A 16,982-nucleotide genomic window follows, 5' to 3' on the forward strand; every position below is an offset into this window, starting at 1 on the left:
TGATGAAATAATTTTGAATTGGACTAAATATACAGTAAAAGTTCTATTTTAATATTCCAGAGTTTTAAGGCCAGGGATGTGTCAGGGCTTTATGAAAGCACTGTTAATATTTCTCTAGGATATCTTGCCTCTTTACCTACTTTAGACCATGACTTTTTCTTATTAACTTTCCTGAATAATAATGTCAGTGTTCCATGCAGAAGTTTTTGTTGGGTTTGGTTTTTTTTTCATGTTTCAAGTCTTGTGCTCATTTTAACTTTTGAACATCACAATCATATTCTTGTTTTTTGAAGCTTAAAGAGCTTTTCCTAGAAGAGTAATTCCTGGAGTAGTTATTGCCATAAGAACAAAGTACTAAAACAAATTTCAGTTCAGAGGAAATATCTATTTCATATCAAAAGGAGTTGTCTAGCTTATACTTTACTGGACCCTACTGTTTGCTCTGAGTTTAGGTTTGGGGTACTTTTTGTTTTAAAGGAATCATAAAATCATAGCAAAGTATATAGGAATCGTCTTTTGGAGAGACTGCCTACTTTTCATTGCTGACAGCCAACCCTGATTGGTTTGTTCTCTGATGTAGAAATCTAGAAAAATCTGCTTGAAATATGCTTCACTTATTCTATAATCATGCTTCTGTTTATTTTATTTGCTTTTCACTTCTAAAGGCTCTAGAAGACACAATGTTTTTTATATGAAAACCAAACTAAATCTTTGTTATTCGCTATGTCCTCTGTAGTCCTTTATTTTCTTTCTCTATTATGGAAGAGAATATGCATGCCCAATGTCATATTTGTCAAGAACAGATCAAACTGCTAGCTCAGACTTCACAAAATAATGACAGAATAATAGCACTTGTGGGTTTAAAGAGTAATGTAGGAAATTTTATAGATTGATCTTTTTGGTGATATATATAAAATAGTTACATATAGTATATCTTAAAGATAAGAAAATAAAGACTTTACTTTGCAAAAATGTATGTTAAATTATTTAGGAATAAAACTTGTAGAGAAAAATATGTGTACAATATAACTGACCTCTGTGAATACTTACTCCAGTGGAAATATAACTCATCTGCAAATTCAGAAGGACTTTTTTTTGTATAATCCAGATTTTGTGTCAGTTTTTTAATAGGCCTGTTCAGGAAGCTAAATCCTTCATCTGAAACTCAAAGGGCTTTTCTATACCCTGGGTTATAGCACCTTAATCTTTTTCTTATAGATAAAATTTTGTGTAGCAATTGTTTGGATGTTCATTCTCTCCCAGTTTTCTTTGCCTCAACTGGTCCTCAAATGCCTAATCATCTGCTCCTAGTCTTTGTTCTTTTCTTCTAGCTGACTCTTGTAGTAAATATGGTTTTTACTGGTAGCATGATTTTTTTTTGTACGTCATTGTACTTGGCAGCAACTATGGAAAACTATGCAAGAGAGTTTTTTGTTTGTTTTCAAAGCCCCAAATAAGCCTGCAACTTTTGTCTTCAAGTTGCATTTTTGATTTAACCTTTCCAAGACAAATTCTTTTGTCTGCAACAAGATAGCTTATAAAATCACAGGAAATAAAACAGTCTTACTTGTGGAGATTTTATTCTGCAGATGGTTTCCCAAAAAAGTAGATGAATCCTTTCATGAATAGTATGTTTCAAAACCTCATTTCTTCAGGCCCAGTTCAAAAAGGTCAACAAATACACACATTAAACAATGTGTGTTCTCAGTGTCAGTATGCATACTTATGTACGATTAATCCCATTAATTAAAAAGGAAGATGAGCGCACAAAGAAGACAAACATGCATATGGCAGAATATGAATATGCTACAAAGATTTCCATTAGAGAAAAAAAAGAAACATTCCCTGAGGTCTATTCATCATTCAAGTCTGCTGTATGGGGAAAAATTTACCTCTTATAGAGTTAGCTTAAATGAAAAATCCCCATTCCAATAGCACAGTGATTGAAATCTTCCCAGCTACTGTTCCCTTCATTCCCATTTACATGCCTAATTCCACTAAATTAACCGTGAATTTTAGTGAACATTAAATTGCTTCAGGTTTTCAGAATTATTTGACCCTTACTATTTGTCAGTTTCATTGGGAATTAGGTTCTGGATCAAAACTTTCAACACAAGGAGTAATTGATCTGATTTGGTTATTTCAGCCCATGAAGGTACTAGAAATGAACTCTTTACTGCTAATGTGGGTGTCTGATGTTTCCAAAATTACTTCCTTTTAAATATAGCAGCATTTTGACATTCATAATTCATAATATTAAATGGATCAGAAAATATCAGCTATAGCATGCAATGTTTAATTATGAAATTCAAAGTCAATGGAATGGCATAAATGAGATAAATTTGCTTCCATTGAGATACAAAACAATGACCAGACACACAAGGCTAAACTGATAAATATTCAAATACAGTGTTGTGGTTCAAGCCCATCTGGCAACTAAGTGCTACCCAGGTGCTCACTAACTTGCCCCCTCCACAGTGGGGTGGAGAAGAGAATTAGAAAACAAGTAAAACCCCATGAGTTAAGAATGGTTTAATTATTGAAATAAAAGTAAATTATACTAATATAAAAATAATAATAGGAAATAGAGAGGAAGGCATAATGCCTGGATCAGGTGTCTTGGCTGCGTTCCCTCCTGGCTTCTTGTGCTCCTCCTTATTGACAGAGCATGAGAGACTAAAAAGTCCTTGACTTAGAGTAAGAATTACTTAGCAACAACTATAACATTGATGTGCTATCAGCATTGTTCCCAGACTAAAGCCAAAACACAGCACTGCACCAGCTACTAGGGACAAAATTAACTCCATCCCAACTGAAAGCAAATACATATTAAATTTAACTAAAATATGATTTTGATTATTTTCATATTGCAGGTGGATATTTTCAAAATCAAAGCAGTAAATCTCGGCAAGCTGAACCAAGTTCTTGTTGGATTTAAGAGTCTGAAAAAAGGTCAGCAATGTTTTTCAGTTAATGTAGGGTAATAATAATGTAGATTACCATACTTAGGAGATCCTAGAGCCTCAAAAATGTCTTAAATTTAAGATTAAAAATCAGAAGTGTTTTTTTAGAAGTCTTAGAAAATTTGAAGTTTATATCTATTTTATGCTGTTCATTATTTCTGTTGAATTATATGCATCAAGTATCCAACTGGTTTTACTAAAATGTGCAAAGGATTCTTAGGAGATGTAACAATATAAAATGATGTGTGAAACTTTTCCTCATGAAAGTTACTATACACTTATGACTACAGTCAACAAAGTTTTTGTTTTTTTTTTTTCACAAAGCAATATAGCATCATGCTTTTGCAATTTTTGACATTTTTTCGTCCTCTTTATTTTTAGATGATGGACATTTTCATTTTAAAAGATTTTTTTTAGGATTCAATGCTTCTACATAAAGATAAGAGAAAGTCAGCTCATCAGAATGGTAGTGGAACATAGAATAGTTAGAATCATAGAATAGTTAGGGTAGGAAAGGACCTTAAGATCATCAAGTTCCAACCCTCCTGCCATGGGCAGGGACACCTCACACTAAACCATATCATTCAAGGCTTCGTCCAACCTGGCCTTGAGCACTGCCAGGGATGGAGCATTCACAGACTCCTGGGCAACCTATTCCAGTGCATCACCACCCTAACAGGAAAGAATTTCCTCCTTATATCCAATCTAAACTTCCCCTGTTTAAGTTTTAACCCATTACCCCTTGTCCTATCACTACAGTCCCTAATGAAGAGTCCCTCCCCAGTATCCTTACAGGCCCCCTTCAGGTACTGGAAGGCTGCTATGAGGTCTCCATGCAGGCTTCTCTTCTCCAGGCTGAACAGCCCCAACTTTCTCAGCCAGTCTTCATATGGGAGGTGCTCCGGTCCCCTGATCATTCTTGTGGCCCTCCTCTGGACTTGTTCCAACAGTTCCATGTCCTTTTTATGTTGAGGACACCAGAACTGCACACACTCCAAGTGAGGTCTCACGAGAGCAGAGTAAAGGGGCAGGATCACTTCCTTCTACCTGATGCTCACACTCCTTTTGATGCAGCCCAGGATACGGTTGGCTTTCTGGGCTGCAAGCGCTCACTGCTGGCTCATGTTCATTTTCTCATCGACCAACACCCCCAAGTCCTTCTCTGCAGGGCTGCTCTGAATCTCTTCTAACATGGAAGAAATGGCCTCATAGCTTGTTTTTTTCTTCTAACTCATGAGAAATATATTCTTTTTAAGGGATTGTTCATACGTGAGGTTGAGTGACAGATAAAAAGGCTGCACTTCCTGCAGTATTTTTTCTTGTCTTCCTTCCAACTCCACAGCAGCTACTGGAGTTAAAGAAAATTGCTCACTTCTTAAAAATAAAAAAGCAACAGCAAAAAGCATCATGAATCAATATTTTCTTTAATTCTTTGGCTACAATTATGGCCTATTGTTTTTTTAAAGGTAACAGAGCAGAGATTCTGCAGATATCCTACTTCTGCAGATATCCTACTCCTGCAGATAACGTAGATGATTGAAAATGATAAGATTATTCCAGCGCATGATAAACTGAGTCTCTTGTTCTTTTATCTTTATCAGTAAAACAAGACTATAAGAAGACTCTGTAGGTTAAACTAAGAAAATCTGATTTGGAGGGTATTTCCCATTTATTTCCTAGATGGCAACTTTAGAATGAATGGCAAGATTTTCATTGACTTCTCCAAGGCTTGGAGTATAACCAAGTTTACCAAGACTAAAAAAGACCTGAGACTTCAAATGCTTTGTTTGCCGATAGATAACCAAAACAATGGTCTCAATCAAGAGAAAACCTTCAGCTGTGCTTATCTGACACACCAGAAAGAAAGTTGTGTGTTGAGTGGATTTTCTGATCCTTTTTCCTTTAGGACATTGATAATAAAATTTCCTATGAGGGACTTCTTGTATCTAGGAGTCTCACACAGATGCCTTTCCATCCATTTGGACAATAATAGGTCATTAAATCAAACCTATCCCTATGTTCAATTTCACAAGATCTGTAAAAACTTTAAGACTTCACTTTGTCTAATATTTTGGAGCATAGGGAAACAAAGAAAAACACATATACACACAGCCAATATATTTTCAAGAGTCTTATTTCTACAAGAAGTTTGACAAAAAAAAATTTTATTGATTTTCTAAAGATAGAAAATTCTGACTGCATACACAGAACATTTTGTTGCTTAAAAGGTATTCATTAATAATGCCTTGTTTATTTTCAATCAGATGAGTGGTTCCTGGAGAAAATTGTTATAAAAGAAGTTTTCTACCCTTTTTCTGCACATATTTTTGTTCACAATGACTGGATAAATAAACGCTCCAAGAAAGATTTTGTAGAAGTGGCAATTCCACTCAAAGGTAATACCAGCAGAAATGTCCTTCTTCTGCATGAATCACTACTGCACAGCAGAGCAGGCCAGAACCAGCACAAGGCTACTTCACAATGTATGCAGAACTGAACATTGGTACGCCAGCGGTGATGGGCAGGGGCCTGGACCAAGGTGAATCATGCCTTCTATAAATAAAAAGGAAGAAATTATGCCTGAGATGCAGAATATGGAAATGAACTGTAGTACTGAAAGAGCCCCCTCTGACAGCATGTATCCAATCCTTAGAATAATACAGAGAAGATAGACATGGCTTATGCACGAGTGTGACATGGGTTCATGAAGCAGCTGGCTTGGTTTTCTACACCTCCATTGGGCTAAAATGAGTCATGAGGGGTTTGCAGTTTTGTTGCCTGATTTGCTTGTGCTAGATCCAGAGGTACCAGGCAATGTAATCTTGTATCTTTTGGGTTATATTGCCTTTTAACTTAGACATGGATCTGAATGTATGTCTGTTTTCCTTGCAGAAACATCTGTCACACCTCTGCTCATGAAAAATTTTGATACCAAAAGCAGGGGACGATGGCAAACTTGGGTGCACTGCACACAACTACCAGAAAATGTTCCTGATATTCAAGCTGTTGTATTTGGAAGAAAAGGGAAATCCGCTGCACAGAAAGTTCAGAATCTGAATGATAGTCCATTTTTGGTCAGTTTCTTTTTTATTTCACACAAATCTCATGAAACAGTTTCAATAACAGTTGCAGTCAATGTACGTGAAGTTGTGTGGAATGATTTTTTGTTTGTCAAAGTTAATGTTTATACTTCCATGTCTTAAATAAACAGAACTTGGAGATCTCAGATGTGGGCTAATACATATCACTTATGAAAGCTCTCTTGAGGAAATGCCAACTTTGACATGGAAAGCCTCATTAACTTTGAATTAAGACTAGTAGGCCTCAACAGTAAGGCAATAAATAATAAATCTATTCCACACTTCCTTTATGTTCTGCTTCTCAGACCTCAACTAATCCGTTTTCACTACTTAGAAGCTGCCCCTCTTTACAATGAGCTTGGGCCTGGGCAAATATCTGTTCTGTAGTTTGCACATGAAATTCATGACAGCTTCTGGACAGGTGTGTGAACCTTGGTCACGATTTCAAAAGGTTTTTATTCTTAAACATGGAAAAAAAAGTCATCATCCAGCTTTTGCAGAAAGGCAATATGAACCTCTCTTGCTCAACTGCTGCAAGATGAAAAGCTACAAGCAGAAGTGTATGATACAACTTGTGGAAGCCAGCCATCCTTTCTTTTGATCACTAAAGTAACTGAGAACAGAACCAATAGCCAGGGTTAAAAATCATCTTGTGTTCAAAATTTCAGTTCAAGTTTGAGAATAAAGATGTGATGGAGAGGAGATAAATAGGAAATTGACAGAAAAGAATAGTAACGTGTTTTGGTTTGGAAATACAGAATCAGTCATACATTTCCTTGCTTCTCATATGTTGGCCTAGTCTCTGCAGCCAATTCTCGCTGTTAATAATAAACATAAATTATGATACAAATGGGAGTTCAAATTAACTTGCAATCTTAATGGAACTTCCCCACCTTAATATTAATGTCCCTGACTAGTATTTTTACTTACTTTACTTGTCTTTTTACCTGAGCTTAAAGTGTGTCATGCAGATTCTTACATACCTTTTTTTTTTTCCTTTATTTTTCTAACAGTTGACTGTTGGCGATATTGGAGATATAATAAAAGTTTCCTTTGTGTTATCTGGTCCGTGCTTGGAAAGAGGAATTAAACTTCATAAGGTATGCTAAATACACTACATATAAACTTGTAATATTCTTCATAATACCAGTGAATATTGTTGAGAGACAGTTGTTAGTTTTGAGGCACACTAACAAGGCATCTTTTGGCTCACTTACCTGTTATCTACAGATGATTGCTGACAGTTTCCAGATCTCTTTGTGGGCAGATCTACCTTGTTTGCACCTGCTGAAGTGCATATAGCTATGCCTATTTACTGATGTGCAGATCCCTTCTGCATAGCTTATCATGACATGGAAGGCAATATTTTCTGCTGATGTTAAGAGATGTTAATCTCTGCACGGAAATACCAGCAGTCTCCTGACACAGAGCAACTTGCTCGTGGAAACTGATTAAGCTGATCCTTTAGTATTTCTTCATTGCAACACAGTTATCAGTGGGCCTTAAACATCTGATTGTAGTTTACTATGTACTTAGGCTCTCTTATAAAAAGGGTTGGAGAAATGAATTAATGCTGTCAATCTTTATAATTCAACTAGATTTTAAATGTCTACCTTTCCCCAGCGTAGGTAGAAAGATTGAATATAAGGTGGGCCTGATAATACTTGGGCTTTGGGGAACTACTTAAACTTGAAGGTTTAATGCAAAGAAGAACTGTGTCAATGAGCTCTGCCTATAGGTAAGAGCCAAAAACACTGTGGACGTAGCACTGAATTATTCAAAAGTCAGTATAAGAATGTTCTTCTGAACTGGGCCACACAGTACCTTAAGCGTGTTATGGATTTAAAAGATCAAAAGGTGATTCTCTAAATGAATAAACAATCCTGAAACTGTTCCTATGGCAAATGCTAGAGACAGCTGTGTTCCATTCTAGAATGTATGGGTTTATGGTACTCAGAAGAACATTAAGTCTGGGTTTATGAGCATTAAGAATTGAGGGGAAGTTTATCTCGTTCGTATTTTCTTCCCAGATGTGTTCTTTGTCAGCTAATTTTGTAGTCTCAGATTAGACTACACGTATGGAAAGAACAGGTGACAAAAATGATTTTTTTTTGTTTTAAATGCGCATCTCCAGGCCATTTGTCAAAGCATCCAACATGTTGACGCTACCCTCGATATATCCATTGTATGATTATGTAATATATGATTTTAGACTCAGGAACTGGTGACTCAAAACAAGGCAGAAAATTCATAAATATAATAGTTTGCTTTCGGCTTTCTTTTCAGAGATAACCCTCTGCAAATGGCTGTTTTTAGTTTATGCTTTTACATACTTTAAAAGTTATTTAATAATTGGTTTAGTAGTAGCTATAAAGTGTTGCAAACTACAAGAAGTCAAGGGGTTGCTATAGACCTGTGTAGTCTCTTCTACTGATGCACTTACAACCCACAACGACATAAGCCACAATAACATATACTGCTTGTGCCAGCAATATGCTTATAACAGCTATTACTCATTTATTAGCCTGTTTATACATTATTTATACATGGAAGCAAAATCTAAAATGCAACAAGTTGGTTTTGCTTTAATAGGACACTTACAGTTCAGTAAAAAGAAAGAGATGATGTATAGAAATAGAAAGACTACAATAGGCAGAGACTATGTGTAAGCTCACTATGAATCAGTGGTCAGAGCCAGCCTCAATTGAAAATTCCCTTCCTTGCCTTCTCCTTAGGTGAAAGAGGTAATAACCAAAGTTTCAGAAATTTCAGAAAAATACAGATTACAGATGAAACTGCAAAGGCTAAAAGGGAAATAAAATCATTACATTCCTTTTGCCACTCCCCATTTTCTCTATTTTGGTGTTTACAGCAACTTCAGAGTACGGAAGTTTTTCCTGTTAATCTCCTATGGTTTTCTGCACACTTCTGTAGAAAATAATGTAACCTGAGCTAAAATTATATCTCTTCTGTAACTTTTGAAGATTGTGTACCATAGAATGAGTTGTTTTTTCTTGCTTAAAAGTAGTTTCTGGCCCTTTCCAAGATAAAATACAAAAAAAAAATTATACTTTCATATAGAATATAGAAACACTAAATGATTTGGAGATGAAATTTGCATTTAGATGTTATCTTACAACTAACAAGAGTTTCTCAGGCATATTTTATTTTAAGACCAAAGTCTGCATAAATTTACATGTCATTTTATAAGTCCAGTTTCTACAGGTCATCTGCCTGCATATGAATGTAAACCTTAGTCCAATTTTAGTGCAGATAAGAGTTTGTGATACTTGCTGATATTTAGGTAAGGAAGTTTATATTGACAGATGTTAGGGAGGATATTTTTGTACGAGAAGAAGTTAGACATTTAGTGTGAGAAAATTCAGTTACTGAAAGTGAAAAAAGGATAAAAAACTGGTTATAATTTTAGTGGAATTTAATACTATTAAAGAAAAACACTGTTTATTCAGCAACTAATGGTTTAATTCTGAAAATAGTCATGGGGAAATTTTTACTTTCATATGAAAGCCTTGTGCCTGCTCTTGTGAACCCCTGGCCACAAAACATGAGCAGCAATGGAGAATGCCTAGTCATTGCATTTATAGGAAATCAAAGGCAAGATAGTCAAAATTTCAAGAGTGAAACTGTCAAATTCCTAATAATTTCAATTACCTAGTTATATAAATACTTATGCAGTTCAGAGCTTGCATTTGGAGTTTATGCAAGGAAATCCATACTCAGGATTTCCAAGCAGCGGTATGTGTTTCCTCTGCAATGAGGCACAGACTTTTGCTCCTGGCACTAGTGTTAGTAGTGGTAGTAAGTTACCACAGTGATTTTGCAGTCCCTGCTTAAGGATTTTAGTTAATTAATGTCTTGATGAAATTAAGGTTTTATTTCAATTTGATTTCTTTTTAATGTCTTGGGTAAAATATTACTACACAAGGAGATTCTAAAGGCTGAAGAAATAATTTCTGCAGACTTGTAGTCATTAGCATGTATCAGGTTCAATCCTGCATGCAATAGTTACCAGAAATGTTTCTGCATATGTTTGATAGCTTGTTATTCTGTATTTTATATCCTGACCTAGTATAAAGTTCACAACCTGAGGTGCCCTCTGGTGAATCTGATCCTCACTTTGACTGTCTCAGTAGCTAGGATAGTTAGGTTCCCAAGGCAGTTGGCTTAAAGATTCTAAGTTCACATATTTGGAGCCTAATTTGTTTAGTCTCCACTGAATATTTTAGGTCAGGTGGAATGAAGCTGGGCCTAAACTGACACCTTGTATTGGAATTCATTTTTCACATAACTTATTTCCACAGAGCCCTGAAGGCCACTGGACACCTAATTTCTGCCAACTTTGAAAATCCTAGCTGATATATAGCAACTCACATGTAAACAAATAAAAAGCAGCAAAACAAATGTTTTTGCAAAATGGGCATATGCTATTATGATTGATGTAACTGTATTCATTTGACATTCTGAAATTGCGAGTATATATGGGTCAATTTAATCTATATCCTTCACTGGTTCTTTACAAATAGGTCCTATGCCTGTGCCAATATGCGATGACGAATATACCTATAAATATCAGGCTGCAGAATCAGTGGCTTGCAGCAACTGCTGTAGCTATTTTGCAGGATCACGGAGCTTTAATAAAGTGTTTGCAGGTGTTAATAATTGGAAGAAATGTCTGTTTCTGTTGGGATGGAAATAAGAAATGAAATGATTCACATAAATTATTTTTCTACTGATTCTGCTTGCAGCTTCTGCTGAAAGACCTGGATACTAAACAAGAGCTGGGCTTTCACAGCAAAGCCCAGTATCTGTTTGGAGAAGGTGGATCTGAGACTGTGGCAGAACTAGCGGCAGTCAGACCAGACAAGCCACCACTCAGGGGTATGCTGCTGAGCTAAAAATATTAAATAGATAAGCAAATGCACGCACACACACAGAGTTGTGAACTGCTTAATGGAATTAACACAGTGGGCAAGACTGCAAAGAATTTTATATATATTAATTAAAAGCTACTCAAAATTGTTTTTAAAAAATTCATTCAATATACCTGCGTAATCTGTGGGGTCTTTAATAATGGGCATTGCTTGTGCATTTTTTCTCTTTTAAAGCAACTGTAATGCATTGTTTTCACTAGGATAAGTAGCAATATGGAAGCCTGAAAAATGCACAAAGCTCAGTTAGTACATTCCCACTGAAATATTTTAAAAACATCTGGTTTAGACTCAGTGAAGGACTAAATCAGTTTTAAAAAAGGATGTGCAAAGTCATAATGGCATGAATCAAAAAAAGGATAAAGAGTATTTTTTGAGGTTTTCTTCAAGCCCTACTTCTGCCCCAGAAGCTCTGTTTCATTTCATCATTGTATTCAAAATATAGCATCTTCCTTTGTTCGGATTACATTCGATAAAATATTTAGAAAAGAATTCTCATTCATTATACTCTATGAACAGAAGCCTTGGTTAAAATATTAAAAACTTTTTGCATTTAATATCTGACTGAAGGCTAGACTGCAAATGGAAATATATCTGAACTGTCTGTTATAACATTTAATTCTTCATAGGCCTTACAGAAACCATAAAAAAAACACCAAACCTCTATCATGCTGCCTCAAGGAATATGTACCATACAACTCATCAGCCAAAAGTCATGGCAAGCCATCCTTTGCAGTGAAGAGTAGTAATAACAATGCATATCTGTGTAAATTGCTGAGGCATTCGTTAATATTGGCCATAATTATCAAAATGTGAGACTAAACCAGAATTCAGCTGATCCAGAACAAAAAAAGCACATTTCATCTGTTAAATCTGTGCTTTTTTCTTTGGTAAAACATTGTTAGAGTTGATATATCTTAACTCATATTATGACCTTTCAATCCTACGTGAATTCAAAGCTTTTGACAAAGCCTGATAAAATCAGTGTGATTCTTTCTTTCAGCTGGTTCCAGTGACCAGTGGACAAGTCTCTAGTACATTTTCTTTTTCTGTAATGTAAGCATGGATCATTCCATTGATTCATAAAAGTCATTTACTTTATAATGCTATACTTTGCTGTTGTGAGTTAGCTAGCAATCTATATGAAACTCAGGCAGAACATTAATGTCAATTACTATAACTTCATTCCTTGGTCTTGAAATTAATCCTTTACCTAAAATAAATTGATTTATAATGTTTGGCAATTACATTGCTAAATAGTCTGCTTTAATAATGTCTTTTTTCACTGATTTTTCATGACAGAAGTTCTTTACTCAATCAGTGTTCATACGGGAACATTGCCTGCATCAGGGACTGATGCAGATGTATTTATCACAGTATTTGGAGAACAGGGAGACTCCTGCAAAAGGAGACTAAGACAGTCGAATTTTGAAAGTGGACAGGTTAGTACTGAATTATTTTCCTTACATCTTTGCTTAATGTGTTTTATTTTATTACTTTCTTCCAACTCCATATTTCTTTTCAATTATCAAATATAATCATTGATGTTACACCATGGTAACCTGTGGAAAAGATGTGCTGCTTACAAAGTATAGACATTTTACCTGAATTGGGATCATGGTTTAGGAATAGTTCAAGTAAGAGTAAATTTAAAACAAACAAGCTATCAATAGCTGTTCCTAGAAACTGGAATTGAACCTAATGATACACGAAATTCCACGGCTTAATTTTCAGCTGTGAAGCTGGTATAGAAATATCAGTGCTATTTCCTGTGGCTGCTCCTTTAAAATCCATTTTTTAAAAAGATCTGTCTAGATACAGTTGAAAGATTTTAGATGTGTCCGTTTGTATATGTGAGTTAATCCATTTAAATAAAGAATTGCAAACAGGTAAAGCTGCTTTTAAACATGCTGTGACTGCTCAAGATAAATACTAGGAGAGATTTTCTGGTCAGCCTTTGGTAATTACCAAATTAATGTTTGTATCTACACAACACATTGGCACATCCCCTGTGCTCTGGACAGACATGAATAGGTAGGATTTAAAGAGACCTTTCAATTGCTCAATTGATCCTGTACAATAAAGTAGATCCTCTATACTTATTGCATACCATTTATTCAGATCTCTCATGGCTGACATGCCATAGTTTTCCTAGCAACCTGTCCCATGGCTTTCCTAGCCTGGCCATTAAACAGTTCTTCTATCATGATTTTTATATTGTCAAAATATTTTCTTGAGTTTAGAAACACAGAAAGTAGCCATTTCATCCTTTTGTTCCATAGTCATTGATACGTTCTCTTCCACGAATTTGGGTGAACTCTTTTTAAACATGTAATGAGCATCCACAGTCTCTTGCAGTAGTATGGACTGTACTTGGTCGGCAACCTCTGTAAAGCTTGCATATACTAATTTCATCTGCTTTCCCTGCTCTTACTGGAAGAAACAGTGAATGTTTTTTCCTTTTCTTTTCTGTTCTTGCTTTTATAGACCTCTGTTTTCAGTGCACTTCTTTTGTTGCTGGATTGTTCATTGTTCCTTGTCTAGAAAAACATCTCTTTAATCATTCTTCTTACACTTTCCTGTATCTTTTTCTGATTCTTCAGTAATACATTCTCAACCTCTTAAAAACTTTGCCATAACCTCCTCTGGTTCTCTTTTTAGTTCTTTGTCAGAGTTGTATTAGCTTAGCTCTAGCTACCATCTTCAGACAGCTGTTGCTCTAAATGGGCTGTGTGATATAGTATATAAAGTATTTAGATGCAGGGGACAGTTTCTAAGCTCAGTCACTGGTTTACCTGACGATCTGAATGTACCATTTTACCTTCCTGTGTTCTTCATTTCCCACCATAAGATGAAGATAACCTATAGTTTAGGCAAAAATAAAAAGAGCATATATATTTCAATTTAGTTTACTTCCCTTTTCATTTAATACTAAGGAAAATTAAATGCATCTTTTAAAAATATACTTAATCTCTCCTTTCCATGGCAATAGCATAGTGCTAAATTAATGATATTGTCCTAGTACCTAGTGAAATTACTATTCATTGGGAGATATATTATGAGCAAGGTGTCCCTGCCCATGGCAGGGGGGTTGGAACTTAATGATCTTAAGGTACTTTCCAACCCTAACTATTCTATGATTCTATGATTCTTTGAGGTGACCATAGTCTTCCCACTCAAAATATTTAGGCACACTTTTTGTAGAATCATAGCATGGTATGGGTTGAAAGGGACCTTAGAGATCACCTAGTTCCAACCCCTCTGCCACAATCAGGGACACCGTCCCCTAGACCAGGTTGCTCCCATCCAACCTGGCCTTGAACACTATCATGGATAGGGCAGCTACAACTTCTCTGGGAAACCCGTTCCAGGGTCTCACCACCCTCACAGTGAAGAATTTTTTCCTAATATCTAATCTAAATCTACCCTTTTCTTATAGTCTCTTTCAGATGTCATTTTTTGCAAAATCCTGCTGCCTTAGTTCAAACTGTGCTATTGGAGGAGGTTTGTGATGTTGATTGCCTGGATTATATTATTAAAAATTCAGGTTATTTCTTGGCATTTTTGAGGGCATATGTTTATAGGCAATTAGGAGAATTAATAAAAGACATACAGGTACATAGTCTGTGACATAACCTGGAAAAGAGTCTAAAAATAAATAATTTACATGGCAATTTCAAACTGGACCTCAATACAGAGTCAGAGCTCTCAGCGTTAAAGAAATCAGAGCCACTGTACTAAGCAATAGAGTGCTGAGTGTCTTTGCAAGCATACCTTTTTTTTTTCAGGTGAGCTATTTTTGTACTGCGGACAATGACAGTTTTCTTCAGCTTAGATATTTTATAGGTTTTTTTTTTTCATTGTGCAATATTTCCTGGGAAAGAGTTGTGCAGTGAAATGGCAAGATGTTCTGATGGCACTGAGTTATTTAAGGTAATAAATATGGAAGTTGTTGGCAGAGATTGCAGAGTGACTGGGTAATAAAACAGCAGATGAAATTCATTGTAGCTAAATGAAAAGCAGTGGCTACAAGGGGGAAACCCCTTGAATTTGCATTCAAAATGATGGCTGTGAAATAGGAAAGTTACCTTAACATTAGGATAGCTCTGTAATTATGTCAGTCCAGTACTCAGTAAAGGTAAAACAAAGGGAAAACAAAACAGATCTAGTATTTAGGAATTATTAGAAAAATGAAAAACCTAACCACCCCAAAGTAGAAAATACAGTTATGTGTCCAGGTAAGTTATCTGGTGTGAATGCATAGTAAATGCTGTGTTTTGTTCTGATTCCCTTGTCTTTAAAAGTGCAAGAGGAATCTCAAGTGATAAGAAATAACTTCCATACATAGAACAATTAGAAGTATATTTTTGGCCTGGAAAAGGCATGGTGAGAAGAGGGGAGAGGGATATAAGAAATATAAAATGGCATTGAGGAAATGAGAAATTCTATCTTCTCAAGAAATACAAGGGCTCAAGAGCATTAAATGAAACCTGCAGGTGGAAGATTCAAAACACAAGGAGGTGGCTTTTTACACAGTGCATAGTTAATACATTTTACTTTCTGGTACAAGATGTTGCAGACAGTAAAATGCATGTTGGTGCAAAAAGCCGTTGCACATTGTCATGGAAGACAACTTTCCACTGAGGGTTGTTAAGTGCAAAGACATTGTCCCTGGCTCAGGAAATCTCTGAACCACAAATTGCTAAAGTCTGAGAGACTTTATATTCAAGAAGCATCTCTATATATTTGCTCTGTTTTTCAACTCTTCCCTAGAAATCTGCTATTGGTAACTGTTGGCAACAGTATATTGGACTAGATCTGTGGCCTGACATGCTACTAGCAGTCTTAGGTTCTTTTTACATAGAAGTAGATTAATAAAAAAGTTGGAATGAGGTTTTAGTGAGAGTATCTAAGAATAGAAGGTGAAAGGAAGGGATGTAAAGGGCAAGCTGTCTTGAGAAGCAGGCTTATGCTAGCAATATCTCTGGAAAATATGGAATGGAGAGGCAAAGAAAACAAAGTTAAGGAAACCTGAGATCAAAAATAGGATCTCTCCTGACTCATAAAAGATTAGAATATAAGGAAAAGCTAGGAAGGCAGAAAATTGCAGAAAGTGTAAGTAAAGAGAGTCAAGTTTATATTTATTTAAGTAATTGTATGATTTTTTTTTTTACCAGTTTAATGGGTTAAATAAATGCAGATAAATAAATGCAGCATTGCTAACACTTGATCTAAAGACAGTATAACTGAAATCCTTTAGCTTTCATTAATTACACTTCCAGTAGTGTGTTTAATGCTGTTCTAAATGTCTTTCTACTGAGGGAAAAAAAAAATAATGTAATAACATCAACCAAAAGTACATTTTTGCTAATGCTGAGGGAGTAGGCAATTTAATGTATTATTATGAGAATTCCTTGATAACAATGGGTGATTATGACCACTGTTGTCTAATGACTGTTAATTATTATCACAAAGAATGAGACTAATGGTAGGTCCTTCTTTTCAGACAGAGTTAGCTGTGAAGGAATATGAATATTAGCAATACAGGCTATTTCCTCTAAGTCAAGGGTTATTTAGACTGACAAGAAAATTATATTTGGCTCAGAACTACAAAGAGTAAAATTAAAAAGCAACGAGTGCTCCCAAAAAGTTATTTACAAGATGTTCCTCACAGCTAGATCTTATTTTGGGCTACATATGCGTTACATGAAGGGGCATAACTTGCCATGGTAACTGTTTGGGGAGATTGTGGATATAACAAGGTAAGAATGCACGAAGACCTAAGGCTGTGATAAGAATAATAACTGATTTTTTTTTTCTTAGCACATTGTAGAGAACAGCCTGACACAGACAGAAGAATGGACCAGATGACATAATTCTTTCTAAAAATCATCTCTTCCTTTGTTACTTTCTGATCCTCATGCTTTTTCCTGACTGGTGGCAAATTGGTTGGCAACAAATAAAAATTATAGCGTCTGTTTCTACTATCC

At 35.6% G+C, this 16,982-nt stretch overlaps 1 protein-coding gene across 1 annotated transcript in view; it reads left to right on the top strand.

Moving 5' to 3' along the window:
* The window catches only part of LOC133206644 (lipoxygenase homology domain-containing protein 1-like), a 141,024-nt gene that overhangs the window by 82,294 nt on the left and 41,748 nt on the right, over positions 1–16,982 (top strand). Inside the window, exons 25-30 of the mRNA XM_061342777.1 lie at positions 2,874–2,952; positions 5,228–5,359; positions 5,856–6,037; positions 7,057–7,143; positions 10,810–10,942; positions 12,295–12,434. Of these exons, the coding sequence (XP_061198761.1) occupies positions 2,874–2,952; positions 5,228–5,359; positions 5,856–6,037; positions 7,057–7,143; positions 10,810–10,942; positions 12,295–12,434 (753 nt within the window). The remainder of the gene's footprint in view (positions 1–2,873; positions 2,953–5,227; positions 5,360–5,855; positions 6,038–7,056; positions 7,144–10,809; positions 10,943–12,294; positions 12,435–16,982) is intronic.

Source organism: Neopsephotus bourkii, unplaced genomic scaffold, assembly GCF_033783945.1.
Source record: "Neopsephotus bourkii isolate Nb327-2 ecotype Australia unplaced genomic scaffold, CSIRO-AGI_Nbou_v1 NB_1820, whole genome shotgun sequence".
Classification (NCBI taxonomy): domain Eukaryota; kingdom Metazoa; phylum Chordata; class Aves; order Psittaciformes; family Psittacidae; genus Neopsephotus; species Neopsephotus bourkii.